The sequence below is a fragment of the Anopheles marshallii genome, chromosome 3, assembly GCF_943734725.1.
Source record: "Anopheles marshallii chromosome 3, idAnoMarsDA_429_01, whole genome shotgun sequence".
In the NCBI taxonomy this organism is placed as follows: Eukaryota; Metazoa; Arthropoda; class Insecta; order Diptera; family Culicidae; genus Anopheles; species Anopheles marshallii.
The window spans coordinates 57,103,729-57,121,615 of NC_071327.1; the positions used below are offsets into that span (position 1 = coordinate 57,103,729).

The following is a 17,887-nucleotide window of genomic DNA, read 5'->3' on the forward strand; positions in this document are numbered from 1 at the left end:
ATCAACTAAGGCACGCCAAAACCGTTCTACAAATTGCCTCCCGGGCAGGGGTGTGTCTTCGCGGTTGAGCCGGGATGGAAATGATTGTCTTTTAAATCGTCATCAGCAACCGTCGGGCTGTCGTCGGGTGGGAAACGCTCATCAGCAACGGCATCGCCGCCTCGCCGAACCGGCCGCACACGAGCCCGCGGGGCGTAAATCTTTGCCTCGGTTTAGAATAAAGAATACGGTAGTTGCGCCCCGAAAGCGTGACGAAAATTCTGGGCCCGGGTTCTGATTGCCTGATTGCTTTACCACCTCACCGCTAGAACATTTTTCACCGTTTTGTCACGTGCGTGAAAAGGCGTGTGTGTGTGTGTGTGTTTTTCCCGCCACAGCCAAGACTCACTGCTGTTCTTTGTTTTACTAAACGATCGCTAGCACTCGGAGTGGTGAAGCTTTTCGGCAAGAATTTTTTGTCACGATTGGAATTTTTTTTTATTATTCACAATTTTTAACAACACTCGCACACAAATTCGGACTTGACAATGAGCTGGGATCAGTTTGCTGTAATACGATACTACACACTATCGCTAGTTCTATTATGCGTTTGCATTGGTTTTTCCGCCAATTTCGTATCAATAAATCAATCGCCAAACCAATGCACTGCACGCTACCGTTCGTAAGGAATCTTGTTTTCACTTTCCATTGACGTCCTTCACCATAGCGGTACACCGAATGATGCCGGACCGTGCACGACACACCAGATGGACTCCCAGCTGGACGTAATTTATTCACACCCGTTCACGTTTTATTTCACTGCACACCCACCAATCGACGGAGACGATGGATTCGCGTTTCGCTGGTCAGCTACACTGTTGCACAACACCTTGCTGGATCCACTGTACATGTACCGTCCGAAACTGGGCTAGCAATGGCTGCGAAATTTCCACCAAACTGCACAGGCCACGACCCACTCCAAGGTTCGTCGTCGCTGCTAGCGCACAAGTTATTCGTTCTTTGGCTAGTGCCTGTGTGCGGTTTCGTACGGAATGCCGCTGGGACTGGGACTGGGTTTGCTATGTTTGCGGGAAAATTTTAAGCACGATCCTCACTCGCCCATCGCCGGCATACAACTGGTACGCTAGGCGGTGGCTTCGTGCCAAGAAAACCTCACCGGGCGTAGATGATGAGGGTGGGCGGCCGCAGCACGCGAGTGCTAATCGGTTGCCGTTGGTGGGATTCATTCGTAGTGCGTTTGTTTTTTTTTTGTTACCATTGGAAAATGAAGGGCGGAAATGACGCTTGGATGGAACGATGAATGGGACTGTGGGGCCCTGAAGCACAGGGGCATTGTAGCGCCAGGAATGCTTATGTTTGGGAATGTAACAACAAGCGTTAAATACTGATGAACAAATTAAAACGTGTGTTGGGCAAACAAATTGATCGTAAAGATTGCGAGGCATTCCTCATTAAACATTTTACAATAATTTGCTGCTTAAATGCTTCAGAATTTTATACAATCGACCACATCTGCGATTCGGCGAAAGAAGTGTCTCACAACCAATGTGAATTGTATGTAATGCATACTGATAAAAAAACAGTCGGTCATAAACAAATATTTTAGGTATATTTGAACTGAGTCAGCATGTTAAAATTGTAATACATCAATACATCTGTCATTTATCCCATTAAAATCCCAAATAATACTGCTACGTATCCATAATTTTCCCAACATATCTCAAGTTGTGGAACGATTCTAACCTGAATATGACTTTAGTACCCTGCTTTAAGTTTAAATAACAACATCTAGAAGCTAATAAGCGTCCAAGGACCTCAAGAGAATTCCTTTCCAAGAATTTCGACCAATCTGGTAAAGTAACGTATGAGCAAACTACATTCCACAATGTGTGGAGTTTTCCAACATTAGTCAATGCGAAACGCCCATCACACGCCCAGTATTAAGACACACGCACCGCTTCTTAACGCAAAGTTCCTTCACATGTGACAAAGGTGCAACAAATGCTGTGGACACGATTAGCTAACAGCATTTTCTTCTGATGAAACTGCATTATAATTTATGATAATAGCTAACTAGCCCCCGGGCAGGGTGTCATCAGCGTGGCACACGGTGCCGAATAAAAGGATAGACAAAAACGTACAGAGTTGATCTACATTTCCACGCTCACATTGGCGAGTGGGCGGGCGATACAGACACCCAAGGAGTAGCACAAGGGAACAGAAAACTTCATTGCCATCGTCACAATCACTTTTTTTTCCATGCTTATCAATCATTTCACCTCCCCCCAAATCAGTATCCTTTCCACACAGCGCGCTAACCCCTTTTCGTTCCTTTCGCTCTGCATCCTTTTTTGCGCAATTTTCTCCCACCGCGGTTTTGCTTCCTGACGATCGGGTCGATCTTCTCACGATTGCATCCCTTCGCGGGCAGCACAGGTATGGTACGGGTGGGAGCGACTCAAATGCATCCTTCCGACCCCATGGCATCACCGTTTTTCCTTCCATATGTAGCAGTGTATAAATTTTCCAACCATCGCGCACCGCACATTACAAAACACCCTCTCGTTGTTTTCGTTTCGTTCGATGCCGTCTACTTCTCGCGCTGGGTGGCCAGCCGTGTGCCGAACTGATGGGCTGACACTGAAAAGTGCGCACCGACCGACCTAGCCGCCTGGCGTGAAGGTGTGACCTACGGCTGTCGCTACTGCCGGTGACCGCTTTCGACCGTACGTTGACAAATCGATATCACATCCATCACCGAATATGCGCTCGCACGGACTGCTCTGACTGACCCCACGCGAACGATGGCGCAACCTTTCAAATAAATCTTTCCTCCCTGTGGTGGCCTGCGTGAAGAAATTGTTTGCTTGCTTTGCTGCAAACACTCGAAGTTTATCAGCTCGTTGATGAATCAATTAGCGGCCGAGATGATTTTAAGATGTGTTCGCAGATCGGAGAATGGTGGCGGATTGGGTAAAGCAACACTAGCCGTCCGTCCACCGTGGACGTCAGTTCGAGGTCATTCTCAGGCACTTCTCGACTTGCGGACGATGATAGGCATGATCCACCGATGGTCAACCATAGCGCGGTCCGAACGTTCGACGCTAGAACCTTTACCCAACGGGTTGCTTTAGTTCTTCGGGTGCTTTGACTCTGACGAGGCGCCACTAGTTTGCCAGAGGGGACTAATAATAACACGATTGTAGAAAAAAAAAAAAGATAATAATTTTAAGCCAAGAAATCATTCTATCTACCCCAGTGGTTGCAATTTAACGCGAATCATCAAGCCCAGGTCTAGGTACGGTGAGAAAATTTCTAATCTGTAGCTTACCATCTTTCCACTCTGTACGCTTCACTCATCGCTCCCCGACCAACCGAATCAAACCGTTCGGAACTGAACATTAAAGCCTTTTAATGCAATCTAGCCGTTCGATTCAAGGGAGGCTTTAGCAAAGATAAGTCTACTTATTATATTGCACCAGACACATCTGGTACAATGTTGCGATAAGTGCAGCTAAAAATTATATCCGATAAAGTCGCTGACGTAGTTGGAGGCCGGAATGTAGGTTGTTAAATCCACCTAGTAATGGTTTCCTATGTGTAACTCCATTTTTATTTAGTCTATGGCGAATAAGTGATCCAAAAATACATTGAAAAAATATATGGTAATCGTTAGATTTTTGCTCTGAATCTAAATTCAATCACTTTAAAAAGAATGCTATGCTATCATTCGACGACAGTATCACTATCGGATATAATTTACAGTGCTAGTTATTATAAATTTATTTCTAAAATTATTTCATTCATTGAGAAAGGTTTCTCTAAGGTTTAGAAATCTTTAAGATTTCGAGTTTCGTTTTTATTTATTCACTCCACAATGCACATAAAAATTGTTTCTGTTGCCATTTCAATAGCATCAAAAATTAACCTTTACTACCCCGTGAACATTAACTCGAATTCTCCAAACATACATCTAGTTGCATTAGATAACCGCTATCAGGTAAACCCGACACATAATCGCTTTTTCAGCCCGTTTGAACTTTGGTTAAACTCTCCGGAAAAACTCGCTCGGCTTACGCTGATAAGAAACACATTGGATTATTATTGAAATTCATATCAACAAATAATCATGCCTATCAGCTAATTCTGTTTCCGCGAGATTCGGCGAAAGATAATTAAATGATTGTTGTGTAGTTTTTCAACATCAAGCATCGATCGCGACAGTTTATCGTAATTTGATAAGGCATTTACTACCGAGTGTGATAACAATGGTTATGTAAGTTGTTGCGCTTCATGAGAGCACAAACCTTCACAAAGATTCCCTTCCCAACAGAGAAAGGCAAAACTGAAACCTTGAAGCGAAACATGGTTAACACCGCTGTCCGGAAGATTCTAGTCAAGAACACCCGGTGACTTGAAATTAGGGTTCCGCTTATTACCGACCACCCCGCGGTGGACATGACGTGGGCCGGAAAATATTAATTATCACGTCCCTGACGCCACTGTTTGATGTTGGGACGAAATAAGTTTTTGTTTTTTATTTCAATTTCAACACGTCGTCGGTTTATTTATCAGGACTTTTTTTCCAATTGATTACTATTTAATTGAACGAACAGCATAAGTCAACGATTTTTCATGGCAATATTAGCACCACGAGATTCGTACCGTCCGGGTGGAAAATTGAGCACAGCAGATGAACGGTGCACTATACATTCCGATGAGTCAATCCGCGGAGTTACTTGTGACAGCCTGCCGTCGAGCGTCACACGATGGAAATGAGAAACATCGGTAGTTGATCACGCACATTGTTCCATCCCATCCCATTGTAAACCATCCGCATACGGCACCGTGCACCAATTAAGTGGCTTCAACCAGGCCATTTAAATCCAAACGACGTATTCTTCAGCGGCGAAACCTTCACTTCCGCACCGGTTAAGCTATCTTCACCCGGACGAGGGTCATCGGTCGGTCGTAATTTCGGCACGTTCTTGCTCACGGTGCGACGCCAACGCTGGAACCATCCCCGGCTGGCGTTTGTGCGTTCCTTGTGCCTTACCTTGACACTGCGCTGTGCACGCCACCCAGTATCGAACAGATCAGCGAAACGGTGAAGAACAGGAACAACACCACAGCGGAACTGTTTCAAGGAACTATGATTAAGACAGACAGGAAGGGTTTGGTGTATTGGTGGACCTAACTTACCGATTTGCATCTAGCAGCTGAAGCCACATCTGAAGGCAAAAGCGCGTGATGGCCACCCATAGCAGCATCACCGTCTCGAGCACACATCCGGACAGCTTGATCGTGCGCATTACGAACGGTTTCCACTGCCGCCAGACGCTTACATTTTCGGATGTTGAAGTCTGTCGGCTGGCGTACGGGATCTGTTCCTTGTGGCTGTTTTCGAGCAGCGTCCTAAGGTACTGCAGATGCGGACAGCGTTCGGCTGCACAAGAACAGTTAATGTTTCTTTTGTTTTTCATCTTTTCAATAATAATAACTGCTGTAACAAAACAAAACACTTATAATTTTGGATCGAAAGGTATGCAATGTTTTATTCCTCTATTAGGTTTAACTTTAGAGGAAGGAATGTGACAGTATGAAGATTACTAAGATTAATGCTAACTTGCATGGTAATGACTTCCGAAGAGTTGCATAGCAACCACATACTTTTGGAACAATGCGAAAACGTTTCCTTTTTGACTACTTAGCATACAATCAAGCTCCTTGCCAGATGAGGACTTTGGACCAGTGGAGTAACCCGCACGCAAATGAAAATGTATATGTCCGGGAAATGTGTATCATCCTGGCTTTAGTTAATGTTTTTTTTTTTTATGTAGCATTTGCTGCCAGTGTTGGAATACTCTGTGCCAGGTTGTCAGTATTTATTACCGTGTCAATTCCCGATGGTACTACCTCCACACCAGCCCCATTGAACGTGGAAATAAACACGTTGACCAGCGTTACCAAGAACACACCCGCCACTGAAAGGTTGTTCATGTGTGAGGCCGCTTTCATTTCCTTCTTATCCTTCATGTTGTACCTGGTACATCGTAGAACGAACCGGATTTAACTTGATTCAACACTAATTTCATTTAAAAAAAAACCCTCTGATCTGACCTGTTTAAATACACCATGGACAATCCAACGACGATCTGCATCACAAGGCTTACGCATATGAGCAGCAAGCTGATCATATAGTACGGATGTTTTACCTGACCTGTTTAAATACACCATGGACAATCCAACGACGATCTGCATCACAAGGCTTACGCATATGAGCAGCAAGCTGGTCATATAGTACGGATGTTTTTCTCCCAAATCTATCACGTAACGTAGCTGGTTGGTGTTCGCCGAGAGCAGCGCAATGTCCATCATGTTCTGGGCAAATGATTTTTTCTGCACAAAACTGCTCAGCTCGGCATTCAGCTAAGTGAAAGAAAAAATCAGCACTGTTACAGATAATATCCCATCACATGTCTGCGCATAAAATTCTTACTTGTTTGTTGGTTGGATCCATAGCGTGACTGAATGCTACATTGTATAGGAAAACAAACCAATGAGGTTATTCTCCTTGCAAATCAAATCAAAACTCCAATATAAATACTTACAGCTGTTTTGTCTTTGCAATTCATGTGCCCTGTGTGTTGAACCATGGTACGGTTGCTGGAAGAAGAATCACCGCTATCAGCACACAATTGAACTCATCCTCAAATAAATCAGGACATTACATTTTCATCATGAAATAGTACACTGGTAAACCCCGTTCCACTTTTAGTTGAAGGATACTGATTGGAATGTCCTATTGACTCTCCTACACTTTGGAAATCGTCATCCTCCCTATTGTACAAAAACCCGATATGAGGTCTTCGCTTATCCTGTGGGACACTTGATTGCAGACCTATAAGCTCGGACATCTTCACAGTACGTGCTTCTTTTCGCGTGCTTCTCACCGCCACCCAAGACACCTTTAAACGGTACTGAACCACAAACTACACCTTACACATTATAAGTATGCGATATGTTTCAGTTTATGTACGATGCGATAAGTAACGTAATCGATAGCAGTTGCATCCATCGTAGATTAACCACGGTAGAGCGAAAAAGATTATTTTGTTTTGTTATCTGTCCTCTCCTTACTAAGCGTAACAAGCAACAGGAACGGAATCAATACAAATCGGAATACTAAGCTTATCGATGGCGTCGGTCCACGGTAGCCTCGATTCCACGACTATGACGTGTACATCGAACGCTTAAGCCGACACCTCTGAACCCACTCATATCTTCCTTGATTTGCTTCTATCTTTATTGATGATTAAATACGATAATCTATTCCATGAATACGTTATTGTGTTGATAGCTCTTATCTATGGACAACTTTGGTCCATTTGTCCCGGTTAAAAATAGGTTCCAATGCAAATGATCTAATAATCCCCTGTAGATAGGCCGCATCTACTATGTTCTTTACCTAATTTGGGTCATGAGTTCGTTTTCAAGTTCTCGGATTTTCTGTTAAAATATTCCAAACGCTTCGTTTCGTGAAATTTGATATTCTTGTTTTTTTTTTCAAATGTTGTTTCAAATATTCAACTATTGCCATATCTTAAATTTAAAATAGAAATTTGTAAAACTTTGCCTGCAGGTATTTATGGTCATGTTTAAATTTTACTGCACCATCTACAACACCGATGTGGAAATCAGATAATAATGTGGTGTGTAAAGAAAAGCGCCAATAAGTATGCAATGCGCAACACATATTTGGTGAATTTAAACACGATCCATGAATTTAAATTTAAACACCATCCCTGAAGAAAAAGGCAGTATAACTTACGAAACGATACGTTATAGTTCGAAAACATGTGCTATTTTGTACAGTAAATGAAACAAATTCTATATATTTCGAATTATATTTTCAAAAAACTATCCAACAACAGGCCGTTTAAGAATTGTTAGCCATAGTTGTGCGAACCCAGTTGTGATAGTATGACACCCGTGCGAACCCGTCCGGATATCCGAATCCACAAGGAACGCCAAAGTTTACAACTCCCACCAGCATTCCCTCGTACACCAGTGGGCCGCCGGAATCTCCCTGTGGAGGAATAAGTGAAAAACATTAAAACCGTGCAAAGCTAGGCACAGCGACCGACTTACATTACACGCTCCTTCGCCAGCTTTAGTCAAGGTGCACAGGTGTCCAACATCGACGTGCTCTGGATAAAGACTCTTCGCCTTGCAGTCCTCGTTCGACAGCGTGATTACATTGAGACTTTGCAGCAATGTCGGTACTGGTCCATTCACACCAGTGCGACCCCAGCCGGTCAATCGCACCGAAACGTTGGCGGGAACTACCTTTTCCGAGTATTCAATGCTTTGTATAAGCTCCGTAAACTGTACCGGCTGTTCCAAGCGTATCAGCGCTATATCATTGATGAACTCTGGACTAGCATAATTGTGAAGAAAAAACTTGTCTGCCATAAGCATTACACCTCCTTCCATTAGACTGTTCGTACCGGCAAGAACTTTCAGGTTGGTCGGATCGTAGCTACACCATTCAAATGCATATTTTCATGGAGATCATTAAAGACTATGACGATTTGTAAAATATATACACTTACCCGACCAGACAATGAGCAGCCGTTAGAACCCATCGATCGTTCAGTAGCGATCCACCACAGTTGTGACCCGAGTCAAACACCTGCAGTGACACCTGATACGGTGCGGATCCATTCTTCGCTGCCTCGCCACCGACTACACGGCTATCGTACGTATCGTCCAGTACTAATCGCGGTACCTTAGCCGCGCCAACCACCAGGAAAATGGACACAACAACAACAGCCTTTTGCAGCATGAAGTTCATGTTAATCGCGGAAGGGATGGGCAACTACGTCCCTAATCTGTCAAACTACGATTTCTGTTTGAGAGTTCACAGGCAAGAAAATCTACCTTTATATAGAAAAACATTCTCTATCTTTCTCAAGTAGTTTTGACGCTCCTTCAAAATAAGTACTACGAAAGTACACGCCAAGAGAACATCATTACAATTTTTTCAGGTGATGACAATAGCTTCAATCCTTACACCTCTTTTGATAACCAATCCAAGTGGATGTGAATTATGTGTGCTTGGTAGGAGATCATTTGGTTTAACCATTGGGATGGATTAATTTACAAGCACACTCAACCCAGTAAAACATAAAGCAATAGAGCAGATATTTGTGGCTTAAGTAGCACCACACAAAGAACCTTATCTGAAAAATTTTACCCATTAAGTAGTGGACACAAAACTAATAAAAACATAATATTCAACAACTGTCCGTACATTTTCTCCACAGGGAATCTCCTTACGTCAGCTAAACTTGTTTTTAATTAGGAATTGCAAGACGTTGAAGACGTTGACACAACGTTTAACGATAGATATGTAATGTTATTTAAACTTATTATCGTACACAATGCTTGTTGCGTTGCTTTGGATTTGTGTCTAGCGATGGATCGAACCAGAGATAATTTGCAACTTTGCGTAATCTCACCGACCGGTCGCGTTTCAAAATTACAAACGTGCCTGCCCGTTTCGTTCGTTGACGCTTATCTTTATGCAACGAATTCACCGATAGCGAAAGAGGTTACCCATTTGGAGACAGATTCTTATCGCTACATATCAGGTTCCATTCCTTTCTACAATCACCCAAATCCATCTGATGATCTAAGTTAAACTCCCGTGTGACCGTTTATAGTTAAACAAACATTTGAGTTTTTGATTAAAACATATGTCATGTCTTTGAACGATTCAATTCGAAACATTATTTAAATGGTTAGTTTAGCATGTTAAAGGTTTAGCTTTATTAAAACAGTATAAAATCTGTTCCATTACTACGCCAGAAATGTTACATACTTAATATTTGACGTGTTTAATGTAACCCTTCTCCTGTACCGGTACAGCTGCGTACTTTAACCAAAAGAATATCGGTTTCTTAACGTGTTCTATAACTATCTTAATTTTCATGGAATAACCTGTTCTGTCGTTGAATTAGTTACATTATTTGTCACAGTGACAGCATCTGACAATGGTCCAACTCCTGCTCCATTAAATGTGGAAATAAACACGTTGACCAGCGTTACCAAGAACACACCCGCCACTGAAAGGTTGTTCATGTGTGAGGCCGCTTTCATTTCCGTCTTATTCTTCATGTTGTACCTGGTACATCGTACAAAGAAACATACAAACGCCTTTAGAGCTGATTCGATCCAAAAGCCCATTGCAAACAAACCTGTTCACATATAGCATGGACAGTCCAACGACGATCTGCATCACCAAACTCACTATAATAAGCAGCAAGCTGGTCATATAGTACGGATGTTTTTCTCCCAAATCTATCACGTAACGTAGCTGGTTGGTGTTCGCCGAGAGCAGCGCAATGTCCATCATGTTCTGGGCAAATGACTTTTTCTGCACAAAACTGCTCAGCTCGGCATTTAGCTAAAAGCACAGTGAAGCAGTTTATTGCCATAACACATTTCTCGACATAATTTTCTCTCGTAATCGACATTTCTAGGTCTTTACCTGTTTGTTGGATGGATCTTTTTGGTCTGCCATTTCTAAAAATGCATCGAATGTAAATCGAGTTACAATACTCGCCCAACTTAATTCTTCAGCATGATTACGATGCTTACCACTATCTTGCCTTTGCATTTGTATTTTTTCTGGAGCATGTATCTCCGGTGCAGGATATTGTTTCTAAACATGGATAAGGTTGATAAGACTTCATTATACGTCACGAAAAAAAAAACACTAGACAAATGCAAATTACACTCTCTTGGTAGACCATTAAGCTGGTATAGCCAGCATTCGTTCTCGCCAACGGGAAAGTATTATCACCATGTTCAGAGTCCACTATACTGCTGAAATCATTATCATCTCCATCGTCACCAGTAGGATCATCCATTTTTGAGCCCGTTTGGTCACAAGCACGAAAACTCACTAATTCGGACATTATGTTAACGACTTCGCTGCACGGATTGTAAGACGCGACTGAAGCAACAGGCCCTGTGATTTGTGATGATCGATAAAATGGACTCGATAAGAAAAGGATATTCTGATACGAGCTCTATTTTTTATCGTAACGCATAGACACAGTGTGTTTACTTGGTCGTTGTTAGTCCATGTTAAGTTATGCTTTGGAAATTCTGGTTGTTGAAGGTTTTACGAACCTTATCGGCATTGTTGCTATAAAAAGATCCCCTATAAGGGATGCCCTTTGCATTCTTCCATCCAACGGCCATCAGTATTCTAATCTATCTAATAGCATTTATCTAGCTTATTCCTAGAAATGCGGACTTGTCTAATCCAATCTTGAATTCCACCTTGAATTCCACCTAAAGGTGAATCTATACGTAGGTAAAATAATAACTTTCTGAAGAATCAAAAACAACATTTTGAGTAGAATTATCCGAATAAAGTATAATCAGTTAGTAGTAAATCAGTCAGTAATAAAGTATAGCAGTTTAGGAAATAAAGAATTCAAATAGCCAAAAAATAAAACATGAACAAGAACTGAGAAGGATTACTGATTGTATTATTTTATGTAATATTGCTCAAATATTTCTCTGGAGTGGATGAAAACAATACAAATTATGAATTATTGGCCATAGTTGTGCGAACCCATTCATGGTAGTACGATACCCGCGCGAACCCGTCGGGATATCCTTGTCCACATGGAACACCGAAGTTTACAACTCCCACCAGCTTTCCCTCGTACACCAGTGGACCACCGGAGTCACCCTGTAAAGAGCAAGTGTAATATTTTAATATTTCTACGATACAAACGCACCGATCGTTCACATACATTACATGCTCCTTCTCCTGCCTTAGTCAAGGTGCAAAGGTGGCCAACATCGGCATAACCTGGATCGCCTCCCTTCACTTTACAGTCCTCATTCGATAGCGTGACAAGATTCAGGCTTTGCAAAAGTGTAGGTACTGGTCCGGTGGTACTAGTACGACCCCAGCCAGTCAATCGCACCGTAACATTGGCGGGAACAGCCTTTTCCGAGTATTCGACGCTCTTCACGACATCAGAAAACTTTACCGGCTTCTCGAGACGTACCAGCCCAACGTCGTTGGCGAACCGCGGGAAATTGTAACGACTGTGGTAGAGCAGCTTATCTACCTTCAACAGCTCGCCGCCCTCCTTCAGACTGTTCGTACCGACAAGCACCACCAGGTTGTCTGGTTCCTTCCTGCACACATGTCTCATTAGTGTACCTGTTTTGTAGACACTCGATGTTTGTAGCACATTTAAAATACATACCCGACCAGACAATGAGCAGCCGTTAGAACCCATCGATCGTTCAGTAGTGATCCACCGCAACTGTGACCCCAGCCGGACACCTGCAGCGACACCTGATACGGTGCGGATCCATTCTTCGCTTCTTCTCCACCGACCACTCGGTTGACGTACGTATCGTCCAGTACTAATCGCGGTACCGTAGCCGCGCCAACCACCAGGAAAATGGACACAACAACAACAGCCTTTTGCAGCATGATGCTTATTGAGGGTAATCAGAAGCAAGATGAATTACTGTTGTCCCTGCGGATGGAACCACAAGTTCTGTTTGCTACGCAGTCAGCAATAAGATGCGCTTATATACCAAGTAATAGTCACTATCAGTGTCGAGTAGTTTCATTAGGATATGCTGACGATTAGATTATACGGAATGGAAGCTACAGGGATAGTTCTATCCCTGAAGATACCGTTAGTAATGTGTTAAAAGAGTCCAGCGTATGAAGAGTTGTTGAAATAACAAAACAACGCATTACTATACTTAATCACAACGATCACCTCATGCATCTGACTAGGTTAGGTACACTGTCCCTTCAGGGCACTTGAAGTCAGTCGTCTGAAAGATTTATTCCGGCTTTTCTGACAAGCCCTGGCACCCTGTCGTACTTAAGCCGTTTCAGTCTGAGCCGCTTCTGGATAAGGAAAGCTGTAGCGAACAAAGCATTTTACTGCAAATATTTCAGTTCAACATAAAACGATCCCATCATGTATGCGATAATGACGGTTGGGGAATACGTCCGCAATCAAGGGCACTTCAATGTAGGGTGCTAGTGAAGTAATGAGGCGAAACCATCACATGTTGACGGAAGCCTGTTCAAGTGTCGTTATGTGATTTAATTCCAGCACAATATTCTTAAAGTTTGAGGACCACTCACATTTTCACAAAGCTTTTATTTTCTCAGCTTCAAGTTAGTGGATCAGGTAATAGATGCAGGATTTTCCACAACATTTTTGAGCGCCATAGTACATTGCTAATCGTACAGGAACGATCGGAGCTGGGGTTAAATAAAACGTACAACGCATTCTTTTATTGATGATCTTTGAATATTTGTTCTTTGCATCTTTGCGAATGTGTTCTTTTCAGCTAGGAAATTTGATTAGTGCTGATTTAATTTTGTTTTGTTGACGATTTGTTGACTTCATAACGATCGTAAGACATAACCAAACGCGAAGGAGCAGTAATAGAACACGCTAAGGTATGTTGAGGTAGCTATTCTGGGTATTTGTAGTTCCATTTTTTAATCTCGAGTCAAGTTAATTAAGCAATATTAAAATTATCGTAAACTTGTAGTCATTTGCTGTCATTTGTTCAAAAAATTTTCCAATAATTTTAAATTTCTTGCCTATTCCTTCACTGAAAGTGATTTCGTAAGTAAAACAAGCATACAACTTGAACGTTTAACTTGGTGCACATGCCTTCGTCACTTTTATGCCATCGCAGAATAATGTCTCGTTCACAAATCAGGAAGTCGTGAAGAAATATAAGAGTTACAGTAATCGACAATAGTTCTTCTAATAATAATTTTTTTTTATTTCTCGTAAACGTCCATTTAACCACTCTAAGCAATCCAGCAGCAAATAACATTTATATATTGGTGTCATTAAATTTATCAAATCGAATTCTAATTATTCTTCAGTTAGTTGTACTTGGAGAAAAAATTATTGTTAAAACTGTGAGACCCACATTAACATACCACTAACGCAACCGAAAGTGAAGTCATTTAATCGAACGTCGAGGAAATATAAGGAATTAATCAGTATAACAAATATGAAGTTTCAATTCATTCTGCAATATGTTTATTCATCATAATGTACTGGTTTCAAGATATCGGTAGTTCCAGTTTACGAGTTATTGGCCATAGTTGTCCGCACCCATTCATGGTAGTACGAAACCCGCGCGAACCCGTCCGGAAATCCGCGTCCACAGGGAACACCGAAGTTCACCACTCCCACCAGCTTTCCCTCGTACACCAGTGGGCCGCCGGAGTCACCCTGTAATAAATTGTATTAATAATCTATCCACGAAAGCTGCACCGATTGTACACCTACATTGCATGCTCCTTCACCAGTTTTGGTCAAGGTGCAAAGATGTCCAACATCAACACTTGAGGGAGTAGGCATTTTTGGCTTGCAATCTTCGTTCGACAGTGTGACGACATTCAGGCTCTGCAAAAGTGTCGGTACTGGTCCGTTGGTGCTGGTGCGACCCCAGCCAGTCAATCGTACCGTTGCATTGGCAGGAACGGCCTTTTCCGAGTATTCGACGCTCTTCACAACATCCGAAAACTTCACCGGCTTCTCGAGACGTACCAGCCCAACGTCGTTGTGGAACTGAGGACGATTGTAGCGACTGTGGTACAGCAGCTTGTCAACCTTCAGTAGCTGGCCGCCCTCCTTCAGACTGTTCGTACCGACAAGCACTTGCAGCTCGCTAGGATCATTCCTACACAAATTTAATAACTTATTAGTGGACTATTCTATTATATACCGTGATTCTCAACACACTTAGCACATTGGTAACACATACCCGACCAGACAATGAGCAGCCGTTAGAACCCATCGATCGTTCAGTAGTGATCCACCACAGTTGTGACCCCAGCCAGACACCTGCAGTGACACCTGATACGGTGCGGATCCATTTTTCGCTGCCTCTCCACCGACTACACGGCTATCGTACGTATCGTCCAGTACTAATCGCGGTACCTTAGCCGCGCCAACCACCAGGAAAATGGACACAACAACAACAGCCTTTTGCAGCATGGTGCTAGTCGAAGGTATTCAGAAGAGACGAGAATAATTGGAGGATAACTTCTGTCTTTCAGATCGAACTATGAGTTCTGTTTGGTACTTCGTCGGTACCATGTGCTTTTATATTCCAGCCACGTCTCTATCGTTCTGGAGTAGTTTTACTAGGTTATGCTAGACATTGGATTATCGTGAGAGAAAAATACAGGAAATGTGCAGTATAGACAGATACCGCCAGAAGTGTCTTGGATTGGATCAAGTTTATGGTCACTGTTGAAAAAACAAAAGAAACCTTCAATATATCTAATCTGAACGATCGTGTCATCCTTGGGGCAAGATTAGAAATGCACTTCAAACTAATCAGTGAGACTGGACACATTCGCTTTCGCTTGCTAAAATCTGTCACGGAACCATATGCGAACAAAAGCGTTCGCCATTTGTTCGATTAACGTCACATAATTCCAGACGTAAGCGATAGCAATGTTCGCTAGCGATTAATTGTCTGGTGGATATAGTGCACTTAAAACCCAATAGCCCAGTTTTGTTTGCATCGGTAATAGCGCTGTTCAGCGCTGATCATAAATCAGTAATAAAAGCTACTAAAAATCATATTTAGCAGCAATTATTCAAAATTCTTCAATTCTCTACTCCTATTCCATGATGATCCAAGACAATCATACATGGTTCTTATCGATTTAGTAAATTACTGGTAAATCCTCACTGCCAGCTGGTAAAGGTCTTCTACTATTTAGCTACTTTCTTTTACTAGTTCAACACTTGTTTCTGATGATTGAAGAAATATGATGAAGAAAAGCAAGCTCTTTTTGTTTGCAAGAAATTTTTACTTCCTTTTTCGAGATGTCCTGAAAAATGTTTTGCGATTACACGTCCCTAGCGATATATGACGCGCAACAAAAAACTTACAGTCGTTAACGGCAGCTTAAGTTCCTCGTCTCAATGCCGCATAAGATAGCATTTGAAATTACCGTTAGAGTCAGAGCAAAACTTATAGTGATTATATTCAGTTTAAATTATTTGTTTTAAAAATGTTTTCCTATGCAATGCATGCATAAAAACATCTAAACTCGGTTATATACATTTACTTCCTTTTCTAAAATGAATAATAAAAACAATCATCGCAATAAGAGTTCAAACATTGCTGTTCACTTTGAAAGCATGCGTGACAACCAAGCAATCAAGGTAACATGCCCGAGCAATAATTACACACACGCCCAATATATTTAACCACAGTTATCTGAAGAAGTATGAAGTGTTGCATGCATTATCGTGTAATAAATTATGAGCAAACGCCACGCCAATTGTTTGTGCGTTGGGCATGAACTGTGAATGTAAGAATGTAATAAGCACATAAAGGTTCTGTGGCTCGATTCGCTATGAGCACCGACTTCGGTAACGTGAAGCGTTGCGTGCAGTTGCAGCTGTATCAATCATTTAAGATACACCTACGATGCGCCCAACTGCTGTTTGTTGCACCATGCAGCTTCGAACAGGAGCGATCGTCGGTTACGTACTTCAAGCAAGCACGGTTCCTGGTGACTGCCGGCATCCTAGTTTGGATAACGATGTGTGGGTATCAAACGATTGTCAAGTTTTTCGAATTGCCAATGCCATTCTTTACCGCCGTTTTATACGTGAACGAAGCCGTTCTGTGCCTTTTCATAACCATCCATACCATGAGCAGAGGATACAGTGAAACGCAACGCTATAAGCAGTATTTCGAGACAATGTTCATCGTTGCTTCTGCGTTACCGTGCGCCGAATGGGTTGCAATATTGGCGTACGCTCGCCGAAAATTGCTATGGCTCTGTACGGCGTTAATATCAATATACAGTGTGGTTTTGTGTTTCGATTATTTACATTTCGGCAGCATTCTCGCCACCCTGTTCTCGTTGGGTGCTTACCTGCTGCCCAATATCCTGGCTAGCATCGCACTAGCACAGTATTACCTCGGCACTGTTCTGATTTATATGATGCAGCAAAAAATTAACCAGCAGCTCAAAGCGGGAAAGTGCTCGTCGCTAAATCTGGAAGAAGCTAAGCACCTGTATCTGCACCTTGATAGGTGCGTTGAACTTATCACGCGATCATTCGAAGTTACAATTGTAACAAACGTGTTTGCCGGCATTAATGTAACGAGCTTGCAAGTGCTCGAGATCTACCAGCACTTGCATGTGGGCGAATGGAAACCAATCTATATGGCTTACAATATGTTTTGGATTGTGATGCAAATATGCATGCTGCTGATGGTACTTTATCCGAACGAAATTATCAAGCGAGAGGTACGTTGCGATGAGGGAAATGCTTAGTGATGGTACTGAATGGTACATTTGTTTTATTGCCAGCAAACACACTTCGGTATGATATTGTTCGAACTTTCCAATCAAAACGATGCTGAGCTGTCTGAGGTTCAGGTATGGCTAAAATGTAAATGTTGCAAAAATGCATTGACATTATCTTTATTGAACTTTCCCCTCACTTCATATCAGATGGCTCGGCTTGAGCTGCTAACACTGGACCGGAAGAAGAGCGTACCAACGGCTTGTGGGGTGTTCAGGCTGGAGTTATCATCACTCTCTTCAGTAATCAACAGCTTATCTAAATACTGTGCACTTTTTAAGCGACATACCAATAATACATTATTTTTGCAGATTTTTGTCGCACTGATGTCCTTCATGATCATTCTGATACAGTTCGATGAGGCCAACCTGAATAAATATAAAGGAGCGGTTACGGCGATTGACAGTCTGTACAATGCGAATACAATGCGGCGGTGAACAATTACTTAA

At 42.3% G+C, this 17,887-nt stretch overlaps 7 protein-coding genes across 7 annotated transcripts; 1 reads left to right on the plus strand and 6 right to left on the minus strand.

Annotated features, from left to right (window-relative positions):
- Nucleotides 1-5,052: 5,052 nt before the first annotated feature.
- Nucleotides 5,053-5,483, minus strand: LOC128712881 (uncharacterized). Its single transcript, XM_053807748.1, has 2 exons — nucleotides 5,203-5,483; nucleotides 5,053-5,137 (listed from the first exon to the last, which is right to left on the minus strand). The coding sequence occupies exons 1-2, from the start codon at nucleotides 5,481-5,483 to the stop codon at nucleotides 5,053-5,055; spliced, it is 366 nt and encodes a 121-aa protein (XP_053663723.1).
- A 349-nt stretch (nucleotides 5,484-5,832) lies between these two features.
- On the minus strand, nucleotides 5,833-6,520 carry LOC128712882 (ninjurin-A-like). Its single transcript, XM_053807749.1, has 3 exons — nucleotides 6,500-6,520; nucleotides 6,221-6,429; nucleotides 5,833-6,043 (listed from the first exon to the last, which is right to left on the minus strand). The coding sequence occupies exons 1-3, from the start codon at nucleotides 6,518-6,520 to the stop codon at nucleotides 5,833-5,835; spliced, it is 441 nt and encodes a 146-aa protein (XP_053663724.1).
- A 1,419-nt stretch (nucleotides 6,521-7,939) lies between these two features.
- On the minus strand, nucleotides 7,940-8,848 carry LOC128710995 (chymotrypsin-2-like). The gene is made up of 3 exons (XM_053805862.1): nucleotides 8,616-8,848; nucleotides 8,152-8,542; nucleotides 7,940-8,089 (listed from the first exon to the last, which is right to left on the minus strand). The coding sequence occupies exons 1-3, from the start codon at nucleotides 8,846-8,848 to the stop codon at nucleotides 7,940-7,942; spliced, it is 774 nt and encodes a 257-aa protein (XP_053661837.1).
- Nucleotides 8,849-9,993: 1,145 nt separating this feature from the next.
- On the minus strand, nucleotides 9,994-10,985 carry LOC128712883 (ninjurin-B-like). The gene is made up of 5 exons (XM_053807750.1): nucleotides 10,803-10,985; nucleotides 10,666-10,729; nucleotides 10,556-10,590; nucleotides 10,263-10,471; nucleotides 9,994-10,189 (listed from the first exon to the last, which is right to left on the minus strand). The coding sequence occupies exons 1-5, from the start codon at nucleotides 10,983-10,985 to the stop codon at nucleotides 9,994-9,996; spliced, it is 687 nt and encodes a 228-aa protein (XP_053663725.1).
- A 638-nt stretch (nucleotides 10,986-11,623) lies between these two features.
- On the minus strand, nucleotides 11,624-12,535 carry LOC128710993 (chymotrypsin-1). Its single transcript, XM_053805859.1, has 3 exons — nucleotides 12,303-12,535; nucleotides 11,838-12,231; nucleotides 11,624-11,773 (listed from the first exon to the last, which is right to left on the minus strand). The coding sequence occupies exons 1-3, from the start codon at nucleotides 12,533-12,535 to the stop codon at nucleotides 11,624-11,626; spliced, it is 777 nt and encodes a 258-aa protein (XP_053661834.1).
- Nucleotides 12,536-14,177: 1,642 nt separating this feature from the next.
- On the minus strand, nucleotides 14,178-15,095 carry LOC128710994 (chymotrypsin-2). The gene is made up of 3 exons (XM_053805860.1): nucleotides 14,863-15,095; nucleotides 14,385-14,778; nucleotides 14,178-14,327 (listed from the first exon to the last, which is right to left on the minus strand). The coding sequence occupies exons 1-3, from the start codon at nucleotides 15,093-15,095 to the stop codon at nucleotides 14,178-14,180; spliced, it is 777 nt and encodes a 258-aa protein (XP_053661835.1).
- A 1,379-nt stretch (nucleotides 15,096-16,474) lies between these two features.
- Nucleotides 16,475-17,875, plus strand: LOC128712884 (putative gustatory receptor 59f). Its single transcript, XM_053807751.1, has 3 exons — nucleotides 16,475-17,380; nucleotides 17,444-17,629; nucleotides 17,750-17,875. The coding sequence occupies exons 1-3, from the start codon at nucleotides 16,475-16,477 to the stop codon at nucleotides 17,873-17,875; spliced, it is 1,218 nt and encodes a 405-aa protein (XP_053663726.1).
- The last annotated feature ends 12 nt before the right edge of the window (nucleotides 17,876-17,887 follow it).

Excerpts from the sequence above, each read along its gene's own strand:
- LOC128710995 (XM_053805862.1), bottom strand. The coding sequence starts at position 8,848 with ATGCTGCAAAAGGCTGTTGTTGTTGTGTCCATTTTCCTGGTGGTTGGC. Across the intron at positions 8,543-8,615 it reads GCTGCTCATTGTCTGGTCGG|CTACGATCCGACCAACCTGA; the intron begins GTAAGTGTATAT and ends TGAATGGTGTAG. Across the intron at positions 8,090-8,151 it reads CTGGCGAAGGAGCGTGTAAT|GGAGATTCCGGCGGCCCACT; the intron begins GTAAGTCGGTCG and ends ATTCCTCCACAG.
- LOC128712884 (XM_053807751.1), top strand. The coding sequence starts at position 16,475 with ATGAGCACCGACTTCGGTAACGTGAAGCGTTGCGTGCAGTTGCAGCTG. Across the intron at positions 17,381-17,443 it reads ACGAAATTATCAAGCGAGAG|CAAACACACTTCGGTATGAT; the intron begins GTACGTTGCGAT and ends TTTTATTGCCAG. Across the intron at positions 17,630-17,749 it reads CACTGGACCGGAAGAAGAGC|ATTTTTGTCGCACTGATGTC; the intron begins GTACCAACGGCT and ends TTATTTTTGCAG.
- LOC128712883 (XM_053807750.1), bottom strand. The coding sequence starts at position 10,985 with ATGTCCGAATTAGTGAGTTTTCGTGCTTGTGACCAAACGGGCTCAAAA. Across the intron at positions 10,730-10,802 it reads TAATGGTCTACCAAGAGAGT|AAACAATATCCTGCACCGGA; the intron begins GTAATTTGCATT and ends ATCCATGTTTAG. Across the intron at positions 10,472-10,555 it reads AAGATCCATCCAACAAACAG|CTAAATGCCGAGCTGAGCAG; the intron begins GTAAAGACCTAG and ends CTGTGCTTTTAG.
- LOC128710994 (XM_053805860.1), bottom strand. The coding sequence starts at position 15,095 with ATGCTGCAAAAGGCTGTTGTTGTTGTGTCCATTTTCCTGGTGGTTGGC. Across the intron at positions 14,779-14,862 it reads GCTGCTCATTGTCTGGTCGG|GAATGATCCTAGCGAGCTGC; the intron begins GTATGTGTTACC and ends AAATTTGTGTAG. Across the intron at positions 14,328-14,384 it reads CTGGTGAAGGAGCATGCAAT|GGTGACTCCGGCGGCCCACT; the intron begins GTAGGTGTACAA and ends AATTTATTACAG.
- LOC128712881 (XM_053807748.1), bottom strand. The coding sequence starts at position 5,483 with ATGAAAAACAAAAGAAACATTAACTGTTCTTGTGCAGCCGAACGCTGT. Across the intron at positions 5,138-5,202 it reads CAGCTGCTAGATGCAAATCG|TTCCGCTGTGGTGTTGTTCC; the intron begins GTAAGTTAGGTC and ends TCCTTGAAACAG.
- LOC128712882 (XM_053807749.1), bottom strand. The coding sequence starts at position 6,520 with ATGGATCCAACCAACAAACAA. Across the intron at positions 6,430-6,499 it reads TGGATCCAACCAACAAACAA|CTGAATGCCGAGCTGAGCAG; the intron begins GTAAGAATTTTA and ends TCTTTCACTTAG. Across the intron at positions 6,044-6,220 it reads TCCATGGTGTATTTAAACAG|GTACAACATGAAGGATAAGA; the intron begins GTCAGGTAAAAC and ends ACGATGTACCAG.
- LOC128710993 (XM_053805859.1), bottom strand. The coding sequence starts at position 12,535 with ATGCTGCAAAAGGCTGTTGTTGTTGTGTCCATTTTCCTGGTGGTTGGC. Across the intron at positions 12,232-12,302 it reads GCTGCTCATTGTCTGGTCGG|GAAGGAACCAGACAACCTGG; the intron begins GTATGTATTTTA and ends ACATGTGTGCAG. Across the intron at positions 11,774-11,837 it reads CAGGAGAAGGAGCATGTAAT|GGTGACTCCGGTGGTCCACT; the intron begins GTATGTGAACGA and ends TGCTCTTTACAG.